Here is a 20,485-nt window from a genome sequence, read left to right as displayed (position 1 = left end):
TCCAGTTATCTTCAGCTGGACCGATGGTGCACTGATTTAGTCTTAGTGATTTGTATTAACGTGCAAAATATGAATACAGATATCGTTAACATGAATGTTTAATCAATTTCTGTAATGAGATATCGTAGCAGGTGAATCTTGACATTCAATTATAACAACTTCATACAACATAATCATCATCATAATTCAAACACATTTACACCACAAGGTATAAAACTGAGTTTTCTACATGTAACTGCAACAATATGGTCCAGGAAGATAGAAACAAGATAATATGAAGTGAGGCCAGATTATTTGAACCATTTTATTTGGAGGTAAAACTAAAACTGAGTTAATTCATGATGGTGCTAATAATTCCTTATTACGCAAGAAAACTTCAGTCAAAAAGTTCAAGAAGTCAGTTGCTAAATTGTCATGGTTGTTTTATTTTTATAGGGACTAGTATATAAACTAAGGATGTTTACAAAAAGTTTGAGGAATAATTTCGCTGTTTACTTCAGACTTTGTTTTAGCAACGTCACCCCATTTTGCAATCACAGCAATTATTTTGTTTGCCGGACAAAATAAGAAAGAAATAAAATCCAAGTTACAACAAACTGGAATAATTCTTTAAGATTTCTCTTGCCTAATAACCCCCTGAAGCCTGTAGCCATGCATGCTGCCTGCTTACCTTTCTGGGCAATGGTGCAGAATTCCTCCTGCAGTTTAATGTAATCACTGGCGCACTCTACGCTGTCTGCCAGCCGTGAGGCAGAGGGCTGAAAGTCCACCAGCTCGGCACACAGGTTGGGGTTGGATGAGTGGAGGCGGATGGGGGACATGCTGGCAGAGAGAGGGACCTGGAGAGAGATCACAACCGCAGAGAACCACTGTCAATCACCTTAGAGGCACAGTAACGTTTGGTGTTGTGTGTCTGACAGCCAGAACCAGCTGTACATTGTAATGGTACCATTCACTTTAGGTTAGTTATGTGACATTTCATTGGAAATGTATCAACCTTACAAAAATGTATCACCAAACAGCAAATCCAGTTGTCTTTGACTTGTTGCCTCTAGTGACCCCGAAGTTAGAATATTGAGGAAGTTTTACATTATATAACTTATCTGTTTATTAAAGAAAAGTGTTTAAAAACTCCCTTCAACATGGTGGTTGATTTAAAGAAAACCATCAAGTATATGAAAGTGTATGAAAGCACATTTCAAATCTTTTCAGGTAGCACAGATTAATGTGTTCAGCAAAATAAGTGTAAATTAACAAAGATGGAAAAAAATACTGAGGCCACAACACACTCACAAGTGTCAGTTGAGGTGGAGACTAATTAAGGAACAACAACAACAAAAAAAAGAACAAAAAACATTTTGTCCCAGCTTTGTATGTGTGATGTGAAAACCTCCTCTCTTAAAAGAGGTGAGAAAGCAGTCGGATTACATTTTACATTTCAGTCTTGCTCAAGAACACTTGAACTACACATACAAGCTCATAGAAGATTCTGAATCACTGAGAGTTGCTACAAAATTATTTACACAAAAAAAATCCTGTCTGTGTGAGTTTTTGTTGTAGAAATCTGAAGAGATGTACCTGAAGCTGGAATTTCGCATCTTTGCCGACACTTTTTGTTCGCCATCTTCTGTTCAAGCGCTTTTCTTTCTTTGACAATTCTACACAATTGGTCTACGTTGGCACACGTGGATCAGAATATGCAAAGGTGTGGTTAATAAGACAAACACATCACAAATACATAAAGCAAAAGTCAACACACAAAATTGATCACAGTGACGTGACAAAAAAATAGATGAAACGCCTCACAAATGAGTTGCAAACAAAATTCAGAGGCAAAATGCAGTGTGTGGTGTTAAAAAAAAATGCAGGTCAGCTCAGTATAAAAAATGAAATTTAATAGATACTGATCAGTTAGAGAAGCAGGCAGATGTTCTGTAAGCATCGCTGAATCCTAATGAGGGTGAATGCTGAGGTTTTAAAAGACTGCACCTTACTTAGACTGACAAACCTCTATCATTACCTGAGTAATACCAGCTACTGAGCACCTCCACACACACACACAGAGCCCACAATGCACTGCAGAAAGAAACCTCTAAATGAAACACTAACTGATTTGCTTCCCCTACTCTCTGTACAGCGTGTGTGTGTGTGTGTGTGTGTGTTTAACCTGCATATCTGTGAAGTTGGGCGCAGACTGCGTCCTTTGTAGAATCTCCAGACTCTGCAATAACCGGCTCAGCTCGGTCAGGTTGGACTGGCATCGCGCAAGCTCTGAAAAATAAAATTGACACCCACACACGCACGCATGAACACATTCGGTGTCACAGTATGTGTCATGAAATGGTCATCAATCCGCCTCTCTCATGGTTCAAAAGACGTATGATAAGGTCTGAGGTGTGATTTAATCCACTTCTTTGTGAAATCAGATTTGTTCCAGGCATATGGAGGAAAATTGCCCTCACCCTCTGCGCACTTGTCCATCTCCTCTGATTCCTGCAGCCAAGCAACCACCTTGCTCTGGCCGTTACTGTAGGAGGCGGGCAGGCTGCTGTTGCTGCTGTTACTAGGGACCACCGGCTGCCACGGCAAGCTGCTTGGCTTGGCCTGCTGTAGGGTGATACGAGAATAGACAGCGTTAGCGCACATAACCAAAGGAAGAATGTGAAGCAGCTGAATAATTGGGAACAATAAACAGACATCAGATTGAAACAAGCTATCAGAATGTAGATTATCAAGATGTTTGGTTTTTTTTGGACAGCAACATAGCATGTACATGTTAGGATGGACATATTTTTGACAGAGGAGAAAAGAAAAACAAGGGATGCTCATTGAGAAATTACATCACTCAAATCAAAAATATGATGACGTCATGCTTGGGTCACTGTCAGTTTTAATTTAACAGTAACACCACAGTAACATGCGTAAAACATGAATGCCAAGTTACAGATATTGTTATTTCAATAACATTAAAGTCCCCTTCCACTCAAAAATGTGTTTAGTTTATTGTTACTTTACTTAAATGTTTGAGCTTCACTGTGCAGAATGATGTATGTGCAGAGTTTGACACTAGAAGACTGTTTTCACATTCATCCGCTGAAGGGGGAAAGTCTCTGTGCTCACCTTAAACCTCAGTTTAAGGCGTGTACCTACCAGCATGATTTGTGACATCACAACTAGTTTGGAGCCAATCATGGTCGAGTATTCAACTTATACAAGTGTGATGCGGAAACTTGAAGCCTCCAGTGCACAAACACTGAGAATGGACTTTACAGTCAAGTAGAGGACATCTTGTGTCCAGTAGTTGAATTATATAGTATGAATAATATTCTCATATTCCTACAATCTGGAATTTTACGAGATAATAATGGAAAAACTATATTAGACACAAATTATTATTCAAAATTGAGTAATATACATCTTTAAACATGTCTGGAGGGGATCTTTAAAATTGGCTCCTTTTATTCAACAGGCTAAAAGGTTGGGCAGGAAAAGTTTGAGAACTTCTGTTCTATAAAATGTTGGAAAGAGAAAAATGTCCATCCTAATTTCCCATATCCCAGGTTGACGTTTTCAAATTTCTTTTTATCGTCTGAGGAACCCAAAGTCCAAATATACTCAATTTGCAATTATATAAACCTGAGAAAATGAGCACATCCTTATATTTGAGAAGCTGGAGTTGGTGGGGATGTCAGATTTTTGATTGATAAATGCCTTAATAAGAGCTGTTGTAGATTCATTTTCTGCCAACAGGTATTTAAATAATTCCTAATGAATTTTCTGTGCCCTTGACCAAGTCACTTGACCCATCTGCAGCCACTGCAGTGAAGCTGTTCAGCAGCCAACAGACTGGTTGTTCTCTGTAACTCTGTAACTGCATGAATGTGCATTGCGGGAAAATAATTTGGTCTTTGATAACTTTGAAATAATAGGAATAATAGTACAAAATGTGCTTATGGAACAGAACAGGTTAAATAAAATGACGTCAAGAATGAGGTGTTTGAATATCTGCAGCTCGAATTATGTGCAGCTGCCGTGCTGAAGCATTCTTAAGCTTGTGCAGGAGACTTTGAATGTCTTCCTCTCTAAGTCTTTGATGTGGCAGTTAATTCTGACTCTTGGATTTGAGTCTTTCATTTAAGCTGTTCTGCTAGGAGAGCTCATCAGGCTGAAGCAGCTGCTCTGAATCCAGAGAATCCACACGGAGCCACACTCCCAGGAGAACCTGCACTGGCTGCAACTTCACATTTACACACACTTCAGACACAATCATATAGACAATATCCCACTGTTATTCCGAATATGACAATATTCCGAATTTGATATGGGTCATGTAAACAACATATTCTGTTTGGATATTCCGAATTAGGCCTTACTCCAAATGCAGCCTTTTCCGATTGAGACATATGGGATATCCTGATATTATTCGGGTTTTAGGATCATTCTTTGGACATGTATACAGATTATTCAGAATATGCGTCTCAATTGGGGTTTTTACTGCAGTTTGCAACACATAGCCCTATTGCCTGTTTACCCCTGCGCAGGCAAAATGCTGGAGCAAGAGGGCAGACAGAGAAGAGGAAAAACAGAGCGTGCCTTCTCCACAACAGGGATGAAGGGGATTGGTTATTATCCTGACATGCAGCCATGGACTGACGGTGACTACTCGGTGTGATGCACCAAAAACACTAAGCAGTGTAGTACACACATCGTGGTACAACCTAGGTACTGGATGTGCCTGTAACTATAAATTTATAATATCAATGATATCAATATCACAGCTCACTAATGTTTTTCACCTCGCTGTTTTACTTCACTGCCTGCGGAGATCTTGTGATTTTCATTCCCACTGGAGCAGAGGGAAACCCTGAAAACTCTCTGCATGTACACGGGAATATTTATTTTCATTAGCCATGTAAACAGCTTAGTGGGAATATTGTCTTTTTCGGAATAAGGGTGAAAAGCAGAATATTTAATGCGTGTAAATGTAGTCACTGTGAAAGACTAGGGGTTCACACTAAACTGGAAACAGTCTAGACAAACAACACTTTATGTTATCTTAATGATCTGGGTACAATTACCTGCCAGCACTACTGCATTAGACGGATATATGTCTACACATTCACAGCCATTAAGTCTAGCAATCAGCCACGTAATACAGCGGACAGATCACACAGTGAAAACAACAACGTAAATAGATGCCTGCCTGTCATTACCGTGAATGTTCAGGGACTTTTACTTCCTTGTTTGGGGGTGATATTTTTGTGCACAAACCCAGTTTCCAATAAAAACACAACAAGGCAGACCGTCATTCCCCTTCTTGAATAAGTTACTGCTCTAAGCTCAGAGCAGAGAGAGAACAAGACTACATTTAAGCCAGCAGAAGTATGAAACATGCTCTAACTTCTCTGTTTAGAAAGGTCCAGGTCCAAGTACAGTGTCTTTATACTAATGATGCCAACAAGTAAAATAGTGCAAATCAGTTTCCATTTTAGGCAGAAGTCAGTTGGAAAAGCTTTTCTTAAATTAATCCGGATTTTCTAACAACTTGTGAGCACTAAAAAGCACTATACAGTAGGTGGTTTCATGGGTATTTGGGGGGGGGGGCTCACCTTGGCTTCATGTCCCACACTGGGGGCAGGTTGGGGGGACTCTATGGCAGCTGGTGGAGGAAACGTCCGCATGGTGGCCTCCCGGGGAGATCGTACAATCTCGTTCTGCCTGTAAAGCCGGTGATGACGCAACTTGGACACCCAGGCATCAAAGATGTCTTGGGATTTGACCTAAAGAGGAAGAGGACATAGAGCTCATCTTTCGTCAGCTGACCTCCTGTTTGTCGGTACTGAAATGACAATATTGACTCTTCCCCTCAGTGTTACCTTCAGGTGATAGATATGCTCCTCAGTGTCCAGGTCGATGCGACGGGCTCTCTTTTTGATGGACATGACCGACAGGCCGACATCGATGCTGCCATGCAGTTTGCCTTTCTGGATCTGATGCAAGTGACGGATACGGATTTCCTCAGTTTACAGTTAGTCACATTATTTGTATATTTTGTGCACGTCAAGAGTTTTTCACACCATCAAATCTGAGGAAACCAAAGAATCATCATCACTTGCACCAACTTCAACGTTTCAGTCCTCAGACCCTCATCAGGTAAAGCTAAACAGCTAGAGCTGAAATGGTTAGCAGATTAATCAATTAGTCAATATACAGATTATTAATCAGCAAATATTTAATATAATATACCAATCATTCTTTGATTCAGGTTCTCAACTGTTGGGATTCGCTGCTTTTTGTTGTCTTATGATATCAAATTTCATTGTGTTATTTTGTCCAAAGCCTGATCTGCACAAGATTTGTTGACAATAAGAAAAATGTAGAAATATTCCAACCATATAATTAAATTGAATATGTTTGATTGAACTAAACAGGCAATTAATCTACTCATCAACTACTGAAATAAATAATAATAAACAAATGAATAGACAATGTATTAGACAAATATTATTTAGAGCTCTTCAACATCACTTGTATTGATAATCATTTATATACTTGAAGGTCTGAGGACTGAATTGTGGTTCATAAAGTAAGTTCAAATGATCCAAACTGTGTTGATTCTTTGGTTTCTTCGCAGTCATCTGTAAGTGCATCAAACTTTCATTTTGTCAGTTTAATCTTAGTTTTCCGGCAAAGTGACATGGCGTGATGAAACACTTCGAACATTGTGACCCTCGTTGCAGACGTTTCTGCTGACTCATTGCCAAGCCAAGCTGATGTCAGGCCAGACTGCCCTGTTTCTGCCTGTGGGTTTAAGTCAGGGTTACTTACATCAATGGGGGACTTGGAGTACTTCAGGATACCATTGTCCAGAACAAAAAAACGCTGCGGAGAAAATATGCACACAAAAAAAGACAAAAAAAAAGTGTTGGTTAAATAAGAGCGAGGGCACACATTGAATATAGATCACATCTGAAATCGTTATTGTGTGTTTGGAGCTGTTTATACTGTAGATTCAATACAAATGCAAAGTTGTCCACAGTTTATTCTCTCAACATTAGCTGTGTGATGTTAACACTCTGTGCTCTGTGGTGTTGTGAGTTTAAATATACGAACGTCAGGGACTGGTTTCAACTGGCGTTCAAGTGTTTTGAGGAAACAACAGTTAATCTGATGCTGAGGGCAGTGACTTCAAAGGAAATATCCAGCGTACTTCAGAAAGAGGCCCAGAGAGGGTAAAACAAGGTGCATGAAAAGGGGAACTTCTTTTAAGCAACAGCGCCTTACCAAACAGCAGACTGTTTAACATTCTAGCAGCGGCAGTGTTAAAGTGTTTTTCCAGCAACAAAAGCTATCGTGCCTACCTTATGCCAGCCTTTCAGGGGCCATTTCCGCTTCTTCAACATGAAACCCTCATGTTTATCTGGCCTCTGGACGTTGCTCTGACCGATTTTCAGCCCCTCGATGATTTCCCAGCTGTCTGCCTCCTAGAGAGGAATAAAAATATAACGCTGTGTCAGAACTAATCCACTCACTCTGCCAGAATAAGAAGAAAACAGGGGATGCACTTGCTGTAATAAAAAAAAAAAAAAAAAGGGTGCTCCTGTCATGTCCGTTATCTGACAGACAGGTAAACAACAGAAAAACACTTGACTCTTCTTTATTCTTTTCCTGTGTACTACACATTTACAGAAATACTGCCCCATTAAAATTCCTCTCGCTCTCTCAGCATTTCCACTCCATTAGCTTTCTCCTGACTTTGCTCTTCCTGCCTCTAGCGGGTCTGTAAATCAAAAGGACGCCTCTGGAGTAGAGGGATAGCAGGGTCAGGCGGGGACAGGTAAGACATCACACCGTCGTCCAACTGGAGGGGCGGGGGTCATCGGGAATCACGGGATCACAGCTTGAATGGTTAAATGTCTCATAGCAGGAAAGGATCATCACTGTCCTGCCATACTGTCCTGACCTGACCCATTTTGTGTGTGTTCTACGTTAATACTTTCACTTCAACACATTTTTAGTCTTATAAGTTGACAAGTTGATTGACATTGGGTTTTTTTTTATGCAGAATGGATGATAAGTAACGAGTTGTTGGTGGAGAATGAGAGTCACATCTCTTTCACATGCTTCTGTCCTTAATTAGCACCACGTTCCTGCTATGATTCACATTTGAAGATTGTATTTATCTGCAGGATTATCTGAAGGACAAAACTGGAAACAAAATTTTATGGATTTTTCAAATGTATTAACAGATTACTTGCAGAAATAGCTGATTTCGACGATATCTCTCGTGACATTTCAGATTAAGACTTCTCCTCGAGCCAGACTTGGTGAGACACGATAACAAACAGATCAGATCGAGCGAAAAATAAAGAAAAAAGCACAACATAAATAAAATGAAATGCGATTAAAAACAATGCTGCAGAAGAGGGTCCGATTTTTAATTACATATGGCAGATCCTTTAAGGCAAAACCACAACATTACAAGCACGAGCTTCTCTGCCAAACCAAATATTGGCCTGCGGCTCTTCACTGCAACATGTAAGTTACAACCTTCCAGACAGCACTTCTGAGTGCGTGTGACGACGACACCCGACCTTGGTTCTCAGGACATTTAACAAAAGGAGACAACAGCTTGTTTAATCTAATGACCAGGCGGACAGATCTGTCCTGTAATGAGGTCATGTATCTTCACCGACTGCACCCCCCTGCTCTCAGTGGCCTTGCATGCAACTGGGGAAGTGGAGTAGCGCAACTTCATTAGCAAAATGTATCTTCCCATTCAAAGCAATCATATCATAAAAGGAAGTGGTTTCCTCATACTCAAAGCCATTTGGTCATTATCACTTGAACAGCTCGACTGTATAATGTTGCCATAACGCCGGTGAAATGATCAATACATCAGTGCTTCTTTATTTAAAACTTAACTGCCTTAGACATGACAAGCACCCTCCCTAACTGGCAATAACAAGCAGCAGCCTAAAAGAAACCCTTTCCTGACAAATTCGCTCTGTGTTATCTTTAATATAACAAACTGGATCTAAATTGATAAATAGATACTTCACTAAATAAAGAATAGCTTGTGCTGCAAATATTCAATGCACTTTCCTGGGCATTTAAGATCTGAAGCATCCAGCGCTAGAAATCAACAGATTCCTTCAAAGAACAGCCGAGCATATGCCACCTACCAGTGTATATGTAAAATTACTTCTACAGTCAGAGAGTTTGCTTTTGTTATTTGAACCTGAAAACAGAACTGAATTAAACCAAAGTGATTTTCTGCACTCAGCTAACATTCATTGATCTCGCTGCAGAATCATTTAAAGCTGAATGAGCTGGTCCCTCTTGGTACGTTTAGCCCTTTAATGAAGGATCTTGTGGCAGATTCAGTAAGCCGTCTGCTTTTCAATGTCAAGATTTAAAAAGGTTTGTTCGCTGAGCTTGTTCTTTGATACTGAGTGACTTTCCATTGATTTTGTTTTTTTTTTAAAAATCCGAATAACATTTTCTGCACTCGTTTCAAGGTCTGCCTAGAAAAAAAAAGACTCATCCTATCAGAGTCAAAGAAAAAGACAGTGAACGGTGAAAGGACTTGCATAATCCTGATCATCAACTAAATCTATGAAAAAGTCTACCTGTGTCAGTTTCATAAGTCAAGTCTTACAGGATCCACCACCTGCAGTGACACTCAGACACTGTAGAGCTTTTATTGCTGCAATGAATCAAACTATTACAGTTAAGGTCTCACTGAGCAAGAGAGAGGACAAACACTCCTCGGGGACACCTTAGGCTAAATCAGCACTATAAATATCAGTACAAGAGCCAACTTCTGATGACAAGTTTCTCTTACACATCCACTTCTCCCATAGACACTGATTTACATGAGGAGTAAAAGTGTCTACTGCTGCAGACTGCAGAAATAGGACTGACTGATATAACTCTTAACAGTTTCATGATCTGTAAGAGGTTGCGCTGCACAGAACAACACGACTAAAATCTAAATTAAAATCTAAACATTCTCTATCTTTAATTATTTCAAGTTATTCAGTGTGTCCCTCAGTGTATTCACACTGTAATAAAATATAGTGATGTAATAAAATATAAAAAGCCATTAGAGCTGCAACTAATGATTATTTTCATTATCTATGAATCTATTTTCTCGATTAATCGTTTAACCTGTAAAATGTCAAATAACAGTTGAAAATGTCCATCATAATAACCTGCAGCTCAAGGTTACGTCTTCAACGTCTTGTTTTGTCCGACCAGCAGTCCACAATCCAAAGATATTCAGTGTGCAATCATGTCAAACAGAGAAAAGAAATAAATCATCTTCTTCTTCTACTAAACATATGACTAAAATGATAAAACAGTTATCAGAATAGTTGCTGATTAATTTTCTGTCAATCGACTACTTGTTGCAGCTCTAAAAGCAATTAAATATGAAAACAGACAAAATCTTTCATGGGAGTTCTAAATCGATGGAGGCTTACATAAGCATTTATTACCCAAAAATAAACTAAATGAAGGCCATAAAGTTTATAATTCAAATGAAAAACATTCGGTCACAGTTTAGAGAAGATGGCGACTATTCTTATCTCGTTAATGTTGTTAAATCTCAAAAATTAAAGGTCATCTCAAGAAAATCAAATAGTCATTTTCTTGAGATGAGTTTATTCATTCCTTTTTCTAGAGAAAACTACCTCCTGTTTATTCAAGGTAAATATTCCTGTTATCCCAAGATAATTAACTTATTATCTCGAGATAAAATATAAAATAAAAACTATTGCAACTACTTCAATAGATGGCACAGACTCCATAGTCTAAAGTTTATATATGTGAGGATGAAATCTAAGCAGCTCAGGTTTTCAGTTTACCATGCCACAAACATAAAACATACAACCTTTTAAGTGCCCACGACGCCTTTTCAACTGACAACAAATCACTAATTATTTGTGCTGTTTCATATAAATGACTCAACTGTCTATCGAAGTGGGATATGGTTGGAGTGTACTAATTTAAAAGGTTACATGTGGGGTTGTCTGAGGCTATATGAGAGTGTATGGTGAGTCAATGTTGAGAGATAAGAATCTTTTTTAAAATTTATTACTGTATGGGTTTATCTGATCATTCAAAAACTATCAGCCTAGTCTTATAATTATGTAACTGTGTGTTCTCTCCAAAATACCAAATACTAAATATTTGAAGATGCAACATGCAGTATGTGGCCTCTTGTTGTCTTTTCACTGTGTAAGAATATACTGTGTTATGAAACCTTAGTCCTAGAAAAACTGTAACATTGTCTTCCACAATCACCACTGAACAATATTATTTCAGCGCCTAAAAACCACAGAGGGCTTGTTGTGAGGATGGATTTCACTGCAGTGTTTTGCTGGCTCAGCAGTAAAGCTCAGAGTGGGATGATGGCGCTGCCACACGGATAAGAAGCTAACACCCTGAGAGATTGAGTATGAGCACAGTGCAAACACTACAGATTTAACTACAGACCTACAGTCCACATGTGACAGAAAACAGAAGCTGGTGGCTGATTGATTCAGTAAAAATCAAACCAACCAAAGTGTTGCATATGACAAGAATTGAGTATGTGTTACTTCTTGACCTCAGTAACAGTGGTTTGACAAAATCTTAGCTCAAGGTCCAATATTTAAAGAATATTTTAAAAAGCATTTAAAAAGGAGCAGACCATTTACAGACCAGCTTTATTTGAATAACCATTAATGATTGTGATCTGTGTTCTTATGTGTTTTATAAGTCTTTAAACACACTCACACTGCTACACAAAAATGTGTAATTAAAAAAATCTTAAAAAGCAAAAGTGAATTTTAAGAAATGATTCATTCTGCAAATCTAAACCTCCTCAGCAGGTTGTTCCAAAGCTTCTGTTCAGTCTATGTTCTGGACTAGTAAGTAGTGTCACTTTAGTAGAAATCTGTCACTTTTTATCTTTCCTGATAATATATCAAACAATAAGCCAAAACCTCCACATATTCAGCAATAGAGAAAAAGGGGTTATGACGGTTTATCTTGTGGAGAAGATCATGGCAAAACTTCAATTGAGACCAGAAATAATCATGGAAAGACTGGCACTTCTCGCACAGGCTGTGCCAAACCTGAGTAAGATTAGAACCACCTCTGTGTGTGGTTTTTTTTTTTTTACACATTTTACTTCCCAGTTTATTTTTGTTCTCTGTCAAGATCCTCTCCTCCTTTCTGAGTTGGTCTGTTTTTTTTTTAATTCAAAAAATGCATGATCATTTTTAAAACAGCCACAATCTGATCTTACAGCGTCATTTAAGTAGCCAGCTGCTATCGAAGAAAACCTTACTCATTTCCCATGAACGTAGCGAGTGATTCTATGTATTCATCCTACTATCTGTGGGCCACAAACATCTTATCTGACCAGGAAATGCAGCAGCAAGAGAGAAATGGATGACTGCAGCGACATCCTGGATCAATGTGTAACGTCTTCATCCACAGGCTACGAGTGTGAGTGAGTCTGTGCTTACTTCAGGTGGTGCCTCTAATTGCTCTCATGAGGATCTCCAGAGTTAACAGTAGTCGTCAGCAGAGAGGAAAGTGACAAGTATTGATTTGGAAATGGGGGCTTGATCTCACTAAGGCTTTCCTCGAACAAAATGCTCTCATTTTTCCTCAAAAACTGAGACCCAGCCAAGCAAGCTAAGGTCTTTTCTCAATGTCTACTGTGCTTCCTCAGGATGTCCCAGGGGATGATGTACGGTGTATTCTCTACAGCAGTCCACTGACAAAGTATCAACCTGCACAGAACATATTGAGCAGACAGTGATGCAGAAAAACGCTATCACACCGGTTAATACGCAAACAAAATGCAGGCGTAACTTAGTTTTGCATAATCTCAATAAAGTTCAGAGATACGAATCTATGTTGGAGACGTTACAAATCAGTCGACGGTGTGTTTAGAGTAGTAGTAGTATTTAGTCTGCAGATATTGCCCCTTCTTGAGCAAGAAACCCCTCACTGCAAGCTGGAAGTCAGGGTGGGGCATCCTATTGTTCACATGAGGCCGAGCTACATATTTACTCACCACCCCAAGAACTTTATAAACAGGATTAGCACACCAGAAGTATCTGCTGTAGCTAACTAGCACCAGCTTAGCTGCTGCTGTCATAATAAGAGTCAAACAGAGGCTTGAAAGCTTTGTCACTTCAACATAAACACATATAGTTTTGGGGCATTTGCTGAAACAACTGATGCTGTTGTTTTTCTTGGAAGGAAAGTCTCCAGTTTTGATTTTGACTTTTGATTTTTTCTTATTCATTAGAAGCTACTTTGTTTTCTGTTCAGAAATCTGTACACAGCAACCTAAACATTACCTGTGTCAGGGGAACTTAAATACGTGTTTCTGTTTGAGCTAAATAGCGCTAGTTTAGCTGATGGATAGCTTTTGTTAACATTATATGTATTCTCAATAAACTTAAGTTGCTGATGGACGTGCCCCGCCACATTACCGCGATGTCCGCGGTTTGATTCCTTTGTTGAATCAGGTCATACTCTGTGTCTCTCTCCCCTTGTTTCCACTCATCTCTCTCTACTGTCCCTGTCTAATGAAGGCATAAAATATATTTTAAAAAATTAAGTTGCTGATTGAGTTTAAATAAATAATGTTAATCTAAATAATTTATGACTAGCAACATTAGACATCTCCAGCAAACACAATAAATTACAAGTCTACAGATTCATCTCAGATATTAACGCTAATTGTTCATTGCTGAGAAACTATTTATAAACCTTTTGAGTGGTATGACAATTAGCCCCACCTCAACGTTCGTCTTGGGCACCTCCATCTTTTACCAAAATGGAAGGATAATAACTGAAGTTTAAATAGGTTAACAGTCAGTGTTTTTTTTCCTTCAATGGAGAGTTGATGGTGGAGAAGCAGACAGGAAAAAAGGGGAGAGAGAGAGAGGGAGGGATATGACATGCAACAGGGGTCCCAAGCCGGAGTCGAGCCGGGGATGTTACAGTTATGTGGCGTATTCAGCTACCAGGGCGCTCTCTCCTTATAAATATTTATAATGGCTGTGACATAAAACAGAGACAGTTTAACAAAACAGTAGAGGAAACGTTAGTCGAACTATGTTTTTGAACGATACACCTGCCTCTCTTGTTGATACATCAAGTGTCTGGATCACTCACAGGTACTTCACTGCATCGTTTAGGAACAATCAAGAACTAATTTCCAATTAAATTCCCAATGTTCTGCTGATTCTTTTAATATGCCACTGTCTATCTTGAGGTCTTGATCGAGCAGCTGTACAAAATTAAGCAAATCTACTGGACAAAGACTTAATTTGTCGCTATCTTAGTGGCTGCTTCTTCGCCTGGTACCTGACTTCATTAAACACATTAAAAGAGATGAATAAGAAAAGGAGAGTTAATAGATAACCTTGGTTTGAGATGAAGCTGGCTTTTAAATTAGACAGAAATGAAATGCTGAACCCTTTCACCTGTGAAAGTCTTGTTATCAAAAGCAAGTGGGCGACATTAAAGAAAGGAACAATGAACAGAAGCGTGTGAGGGGTTAACCGTCTGTCTCATCAAGCAGCAGATCTGCGTTTCAAACAGGCCGCATTTCTCAAAACCAACTCCCTCTTCTCCCTGGGAGCCATCTCCCACGGACACAAGCTGGGTTCCCACACAGCATACCAGAGCTGTACCACATGTTCACTGGAGCACCAAGCCTCTGTCTGTCCCTCATGAAATATTCATCAGCCAGTGCCGACGGAAAAGCTGTGATGTCAGAGATTCAAGTTGCGGTGTCCTGTTTCTGCACGGCCACAGTGACACAGCAGCTCAGTGAGCTAAGGACAGCCGGGGGCTTCATTGGCTTACTGCAGGGGTTAAATTTAAGCACTTGCCCTGTGAGCTGTGAAATCAGACTGTATCTCATTGTTTACCATGCCTCGGCACGATTTTCATTTACTAACCAGGAAATTAAGGCTGCTCTCTCTTAGTTGATTAGTCAGCAATCAGATTTTTTTTTTTAAAGAGAATAAAGTATTAGTCATTTTCAGAGGAGATAGTGGGTGGGGGCTCAGTTGGAAAAAGTTTATAGCAACATTTGAATAATAATCGGATGACAGTTGTGGGGTTGGTTGCTTATGTTGCCAGGCCGCTGTCAATCAAATCAGATCCACCCACACGGTCCGGATGTAGCGGATTAGCTGAGTTTAACTCTTTGTAAATACTAACTCAGAATGTTTTTTCTAAACTTGAACTTAATTGTTGCTTATCTAGTCACCGATATTTAATGTTACAGAGAAAATTGGAAACCATGTTTTCAGGGGCTTTAAATGGAAGAAGACAACCCTACAAGGAATACACTGAAACTGTACACATGACACATGCACACAGTTTGCAGAGGGGTTACTCCACTTGTACTATAGATGGTGAGGCTAGATGTCGGCAGCTAATTTTCTGAAAACTGAGTAGTTCATCACATAATAATAGTTTTCACTGTCTTCGTTACACACTCTATAAAACTGCTGAATGAATATGTCTTTATTTACTATTTTCCTGGCAGATGCAGTTCCCTTTTATCTGTTTTTCTGTTGCAGAAACTGTCTCTGACAGAAGACTGCAGCAAATTGAAATGACATTCACTCCACCCTGATATTACCTTTTTCTCTAGAGTTACATTTATTCAGACTGCTGCTACCTCTTAATACTGATCCCTGATGGATGCCTCCTGTGCTCTGAAAATTACCTGCCGGCTGTCGCGCTGGGAGGAGGAAGAGGAGGAGGCGCTCTTGTGAACCGGTGTGGAGGTCTTGTTGACTGGTGTGGAGCTCCTCTCCTCGGAGCTCATGGTGCGGCCATGGGGGCCTCGCTGGTAGTGTTGGTGGTGAGACATGGTGGGCACCGGTTGGCTCCGTGGACCTCCCTCAGCACTGGGCCCCGCAGATCAGGAGCATCCTCTGACACTTCCTCACGCTCACTGCTCACTGTTCATCTGAAACACAATCAGGAAGTTACATGATCACATCTACGTTGCCTTCCTCATTCTATCAGTGCTGTTGTGTATCGATACCAGGCAGAAAGCCACACTAGCATTGATCTAACGACACTTAGTGTAGTTTATTCCTTGTAGAAACGAGCGTCCGGGCCTCTCCTAGGCTCTCAGAATGATTCTCCATAAATTTCAATATGTTAATCCCACTCACATCTGCTCAATCGAGATGCCAGGAGCTATTCTTTGAAGCATGAGTTTTTAAGATTCTTCTCATTACATGTGCATTACTGAATAAGCCTTTCATTATGTTTGCTATGAGATCGGTGCCACTCAGGATTATTCAACACGCTGGAATGCACTTCACCAAATGTTCTCCAATCCTAATTGAACCTATATTGACTTGAGCTTGCAGTTGCTCCAACTGTTTGTCACACACTTCAGTGGAATAGCACACAGTATATCTCTGTACATCAAGCATTGAACCTTGTTTACAATCAGGTAATGTTGTCTTAAATTGACATGATCGGCATGTCAATTTAAGACAAGAGTCAGTGCCTCCACTGCAGAAGAGTGACATCATCCCACAGGACTGTGTTTGTAACATAAATCTTTAAACATCTAATTACCTTTATAATAATGATAGTAATTAGGTTAGGATTCCAAATCAATACAAGAAAGTATCTATAGCTCTACTTGAACTGTGTCTTGGTTATACCAGCTCACACTAGCTACTAGATTTAAAATGTCTGATTAACCTTATGTTCAGATAGCAACAGGGAGTGCTTGTTTTCATCATTAGTCGGGGCACTGTGTTGCTTCACGCTGACACCCATAATACTGCCTACAGTGTTGCTGTGTAATTGTCTGAGCTCTCGGGAGGTCTCAGCACTGGTAACACATACAGCGATTGCAGAAAACAAACAGATAAGCAGATAAGCGAACCATGTTGATTTTAGTCACAGGACTTCCTGAAGGGCTGGGTGATACTGACAGAGTACAATGTTTCAATATTTTTGATCAAATACCTCTATGTTGATAATGTGACTTTTTTGGGGTAATATTCAGAAGATGCAGTTTTATAAAGATACAGATATTAGTGATGTGGATACAGTAAACAAAAACGACAAGGCATCGTTATCATTAAGTTAAAACTAATAAGACAAATAAAATCAGGAGATTGTATCACATAGTGATGGAGCCTTTAAAACCAAGAAAATACCAGATTTAAAGAGCAGCTGAAAGTATGCTTAATATCTGAATACATATGGGATGTGGACTGTTAAAAATGGGTTTTGATGTGACTTGATGACATCACCTTGGGATTTTTTCTATTTTGCTGGCCATTTTCTGACGTTGTGTATGTTTTAATCACCAGATTAATCGTTTGGTGCAACCCTAATTATGGTAACCAAATTCACAGACAATATTAATTATCATACCCATGGATGTATTAAGAAAGCTGGATACAGCGCCTCCACTGGGTCTTGCAGCCAATTTTCCCAGTGGCCATTCGTGGTAGTGCAGAGGAGAAAATCCACTAAGCATTTTCCCCATAGACCACCATTATAAAAAGAGATACCTGTTTAACTGTCGACAGGACACCTCCAACTGCAAACAAGGTCAATTATGAAGGTTTTCTATTTTCCCAGAGCCTAGAAAAGTGATTTTAAAGTTTATGACATAATTCCAATGTAAAGCCTATGTGTTGAGCAGGAACTCACAGGTGGGGCCAGCGTGAAAAACGCTTCTGCACATATTCAGTGGGCTGCATGATGCGGCAGCAAACCTGGAAGCTAGAAAACTTTTTCAGCTTATGCACCAGATGAGTAATTTTCACGCTCCAACTTTCATCTCCATTACTATCATCACCACAATTTTTTTTAAATGCCACACACAACCAGATACTCTGGAGAATCTGCGTTGCCTCGGCTTGCTCCAGGCACCACGCCGCAAGACCTCGACATCGCTCCACCAGCATGATTGCCAAGGGGTGCCGAAGGAAGCAGAAGCGCAGCAAGTGAGCCCCTTTTATCTATTAAAATTAATTTTGGACTGTAAAGTCCAATAAAAAAAGACTTTCCTTTCGGGAGGGGCGGGGCATTGGCAGTAAACCGCCAAACCGTGGGGATACTTTGCTTTTTTATCATGGTGAGAAAAAATCCATATCGTCACAGCCCTAGTTCAACTTTACTGTGACAAAATCTACGAGGAGTAGACATAGAAAATGGCAAGATTATCAACACACCAGTGCAGGCAGTAATATGTTGCACCACAGAGTTTATGTTCATATTGTACAAAACTCTGGAGCACCCTGTGGTTTTAACTACAGGATGTGTATGTTAGGCTCTCCTGTGTGTCAGGGAAACTCCCTGAGTCCACTGAGCAGCTCTGCACACTTCAGCATTATGCACTCTTACATGCAACTGTGCAAAATACACACACACTATAATCTATAATTCAGATCCTATAACAACGTCATCATCCCTGCCTTGTCTTAAGCCAACCAGGATCTAAGCCACTGTAAGACAAAGTGCTAAGTCCATTCACATATAGTGTATTCCACTTAGCCTATTTAATAGAACCACCCTCCTTGACCTAATAAGGAAACAGAAGTGAGGAGTATTCAAGTAAAAGTAGCAGTTTGGTCTCTCTGACTGATATATTATTACATATGACATCATTAGATTATTAACACTGAAGCATCAGTGTGTAAGCAGCATGTTACTGTTGTAGCTGTTGGAGGTGGAGCTAGTTTCAATTCCTTCCAACAGTTAGACCTTAAATCAGCCTAAAACAGCTGTTAGCAGGTGTCCTGACTCAGAAACAGAAAGTTTCTTGCAAGGTGTTGTTTTCCTTTTCCACTGCAGCAAAACTAAATAAGAGACCAAACTGTTATTTTCTACTTTTCTTTTTTTTCCCCCTGCTGTACCGAAAACAGGCCTGTGATCCCAAAACCAAGATACACACAGAACCGTGAACTTTGTGTACTGTTACACCCCGAATGAACAGCACTGGAAAGATGCCAAAACAGGTGTAGATTTGCTGTAAGTAAAAGTGACATGAATAAAAATGAAAATGAAAACTCACTTCACTGTTTTAAAAATGATTGTAGAACATATAATTCCACCAATGACCAGACAAAAAACCATAGCACTTTCACTGTTTACTGACTACGTTGCTTGCCCATATGTCTTTGCGTAAATGCTAGCTGATGTAAGCAAGAGACGTTTTGACCAGCCATTGTAAACTTTCAGTCCACAAGGATATAAAGGTTGTTCAATTTACACAGAAGCTGTATGGAGCTGTCTGTTTGACTCCTGTTTAGATGGACAGCAGTGTTGCTCCATACGAAGCCAGTTACCTTGTTGGGGTATGATTAGTCATGAGCTTAATCTTCTAAATCCAGTCACCATGATTACTGTCCTCTAAGCAGGAGGACAAGGCAAGCCCTGCCATGTGAATGCTGCATAGACACTCCCTAAACGCCCGGTCAAGACCTCAAGGACAATACCATGAACAACAGGCACAAACCAATCAACCACTACTGTCTCCACAAGTGTGTGGCTGCTTAATGATGGTGATGTGTGTGTTGTAGTGTGAATAGAGCATACTACAAGTACTCTACCAGTGTATTAAGCTCTGTGATACCATCCTGTTACAAAGAAATAATGTACTGTAAACATTTCATATATAAAATAATTATTTTGATGATCTTTTTCAAGAAAAAATGCCAAATATTCTCTAGTTCCAGCTTCTCAAATATGAGGATTTGCTGCTTTCATTTGTCATACATTATTTTTATTTAATCTTTATTTAACCAGGAGAGTTGCATCAATATTAAGAGTCTCTTTTTCAAGGAAGACTTGGCCAAGACAGGCAGCAGCATAAATAAAAACACATAGTTACAGACAGAAAACACAACATAATTATTTCATTTTGGATTTAAAAGTGTTAAACAAGTTTAATTTGTTGAGTCTCAAGTCATTTCATGCCAAGGGTGTAGAATACACAAATGCCCTTTTTCCAATTTCCCACTTTGGGACAGAGAGCATAAAAAAAGTCCTAAGAATGCAAAGAGTACTGTCCAGAACATTTCTGCATGATAAAAACACATGGGTGGTGTGGGAGCAGACCAAAAATTGCCCTATATATAAAGGTGTACCAACGTAAAAGCCTACAGGTGGCCAGAGCAGGCCAATCTACCTGAGAGTATAAGTCACAGTGGTGAGTCAGAGCTTTACAATTGGTAATGAACCTCGAAGAAGCATGGTAAGCTGTGTCAACCATATGAAGACACTGAGCAGAGGTATGCATATATAAAAGATCACCATAGTTCTATCTAGTCTTAGCCTCAGCTTTTTCAATAGGTACTGCACATGTGGCATATTTGTGAGGCAGTCATCAATCAAAATACCTAGGTATTTATAAGTTAACCTCTATATATAACCACTTCCCTCAAGAGTGGCCACCACAGAGATG

At 39.6% G+C, this 20,485-nt stretch overlaps 1 protein-coding gene across 2 annotated transcripts in view; it reads right to left on the bottom strand.

The window, feature by feature from the left end:
• Positions 1 to 20,485, bottom strand: part of osbpl6 (oxysterol binding protein-like 6) — a 38,123-nt gene that overhangs the window by 12,163 nt on the left and 5,475 nt on the right. The window contains exons 2-10 of one of the 2 annotated variants that reach the window (XM_042425683.1): positions 15,761 to 16,006; positions 7,362 to 7,484; positions 6,829 to 6,882; positions 5,877 to 5,990; positions 5,610 to 5,780; positions 2,463 to 2,607; positions 2,168 to 2,271; positions 1,579 to 1,671; positions 671 to 839 (exon numbers count right to left, since the gene is read on the bottom strand). In XM_042425683.1, the coding sequence (XP_042281617.1) occupies positions 671 to 839; positions 1,579 to 1,671; positions 2,168 to 2,271; positions 2,463 to 2,607; positions 5,610 to 5,780; positions 5,877 to 5,990; positions 6,829 to 6,882; positions 7,362 to 7,484; positions 15,761 to 15,907 (1,120 nt within the window). In that variant the 5' untranslated portion in view covers positions 15,908 to 16,006. The remainder of the gene's footprint in view (positions 1 to 670; positions 840 to 1,578; positions 1,672 to 2,167; positions 2,272 to 2,462; positions 2,608 to 5,609; positions 5,781 to 5,876; positions 5,991 to 6,828; positions 6,883 to 7,361; positions 7,485 to 15,760; positions 16,007 to 20,485) is intronic. The other variant, XM_042425684.1, reaches the window with a different exon arrangement.

This window comes from Thunnus maccoyii, chromosome 11 (assembly GCF_910596095.1).
Source record: "Thunnus maccoyii chromosome 11, fThuMac1.1, whole genome shotgun sequence".
NCBI lineage: Eukaryota > Metazoa > Chordata > Actinopteri > Scombriformes > Scombridae > Thunnus > Thunnus maccoyii.
The sequence above is the reverse complement of the archived record's forward strand: the minus strand, read 5'-3'. Positions and strand labels throughout refer to the sequence as shown.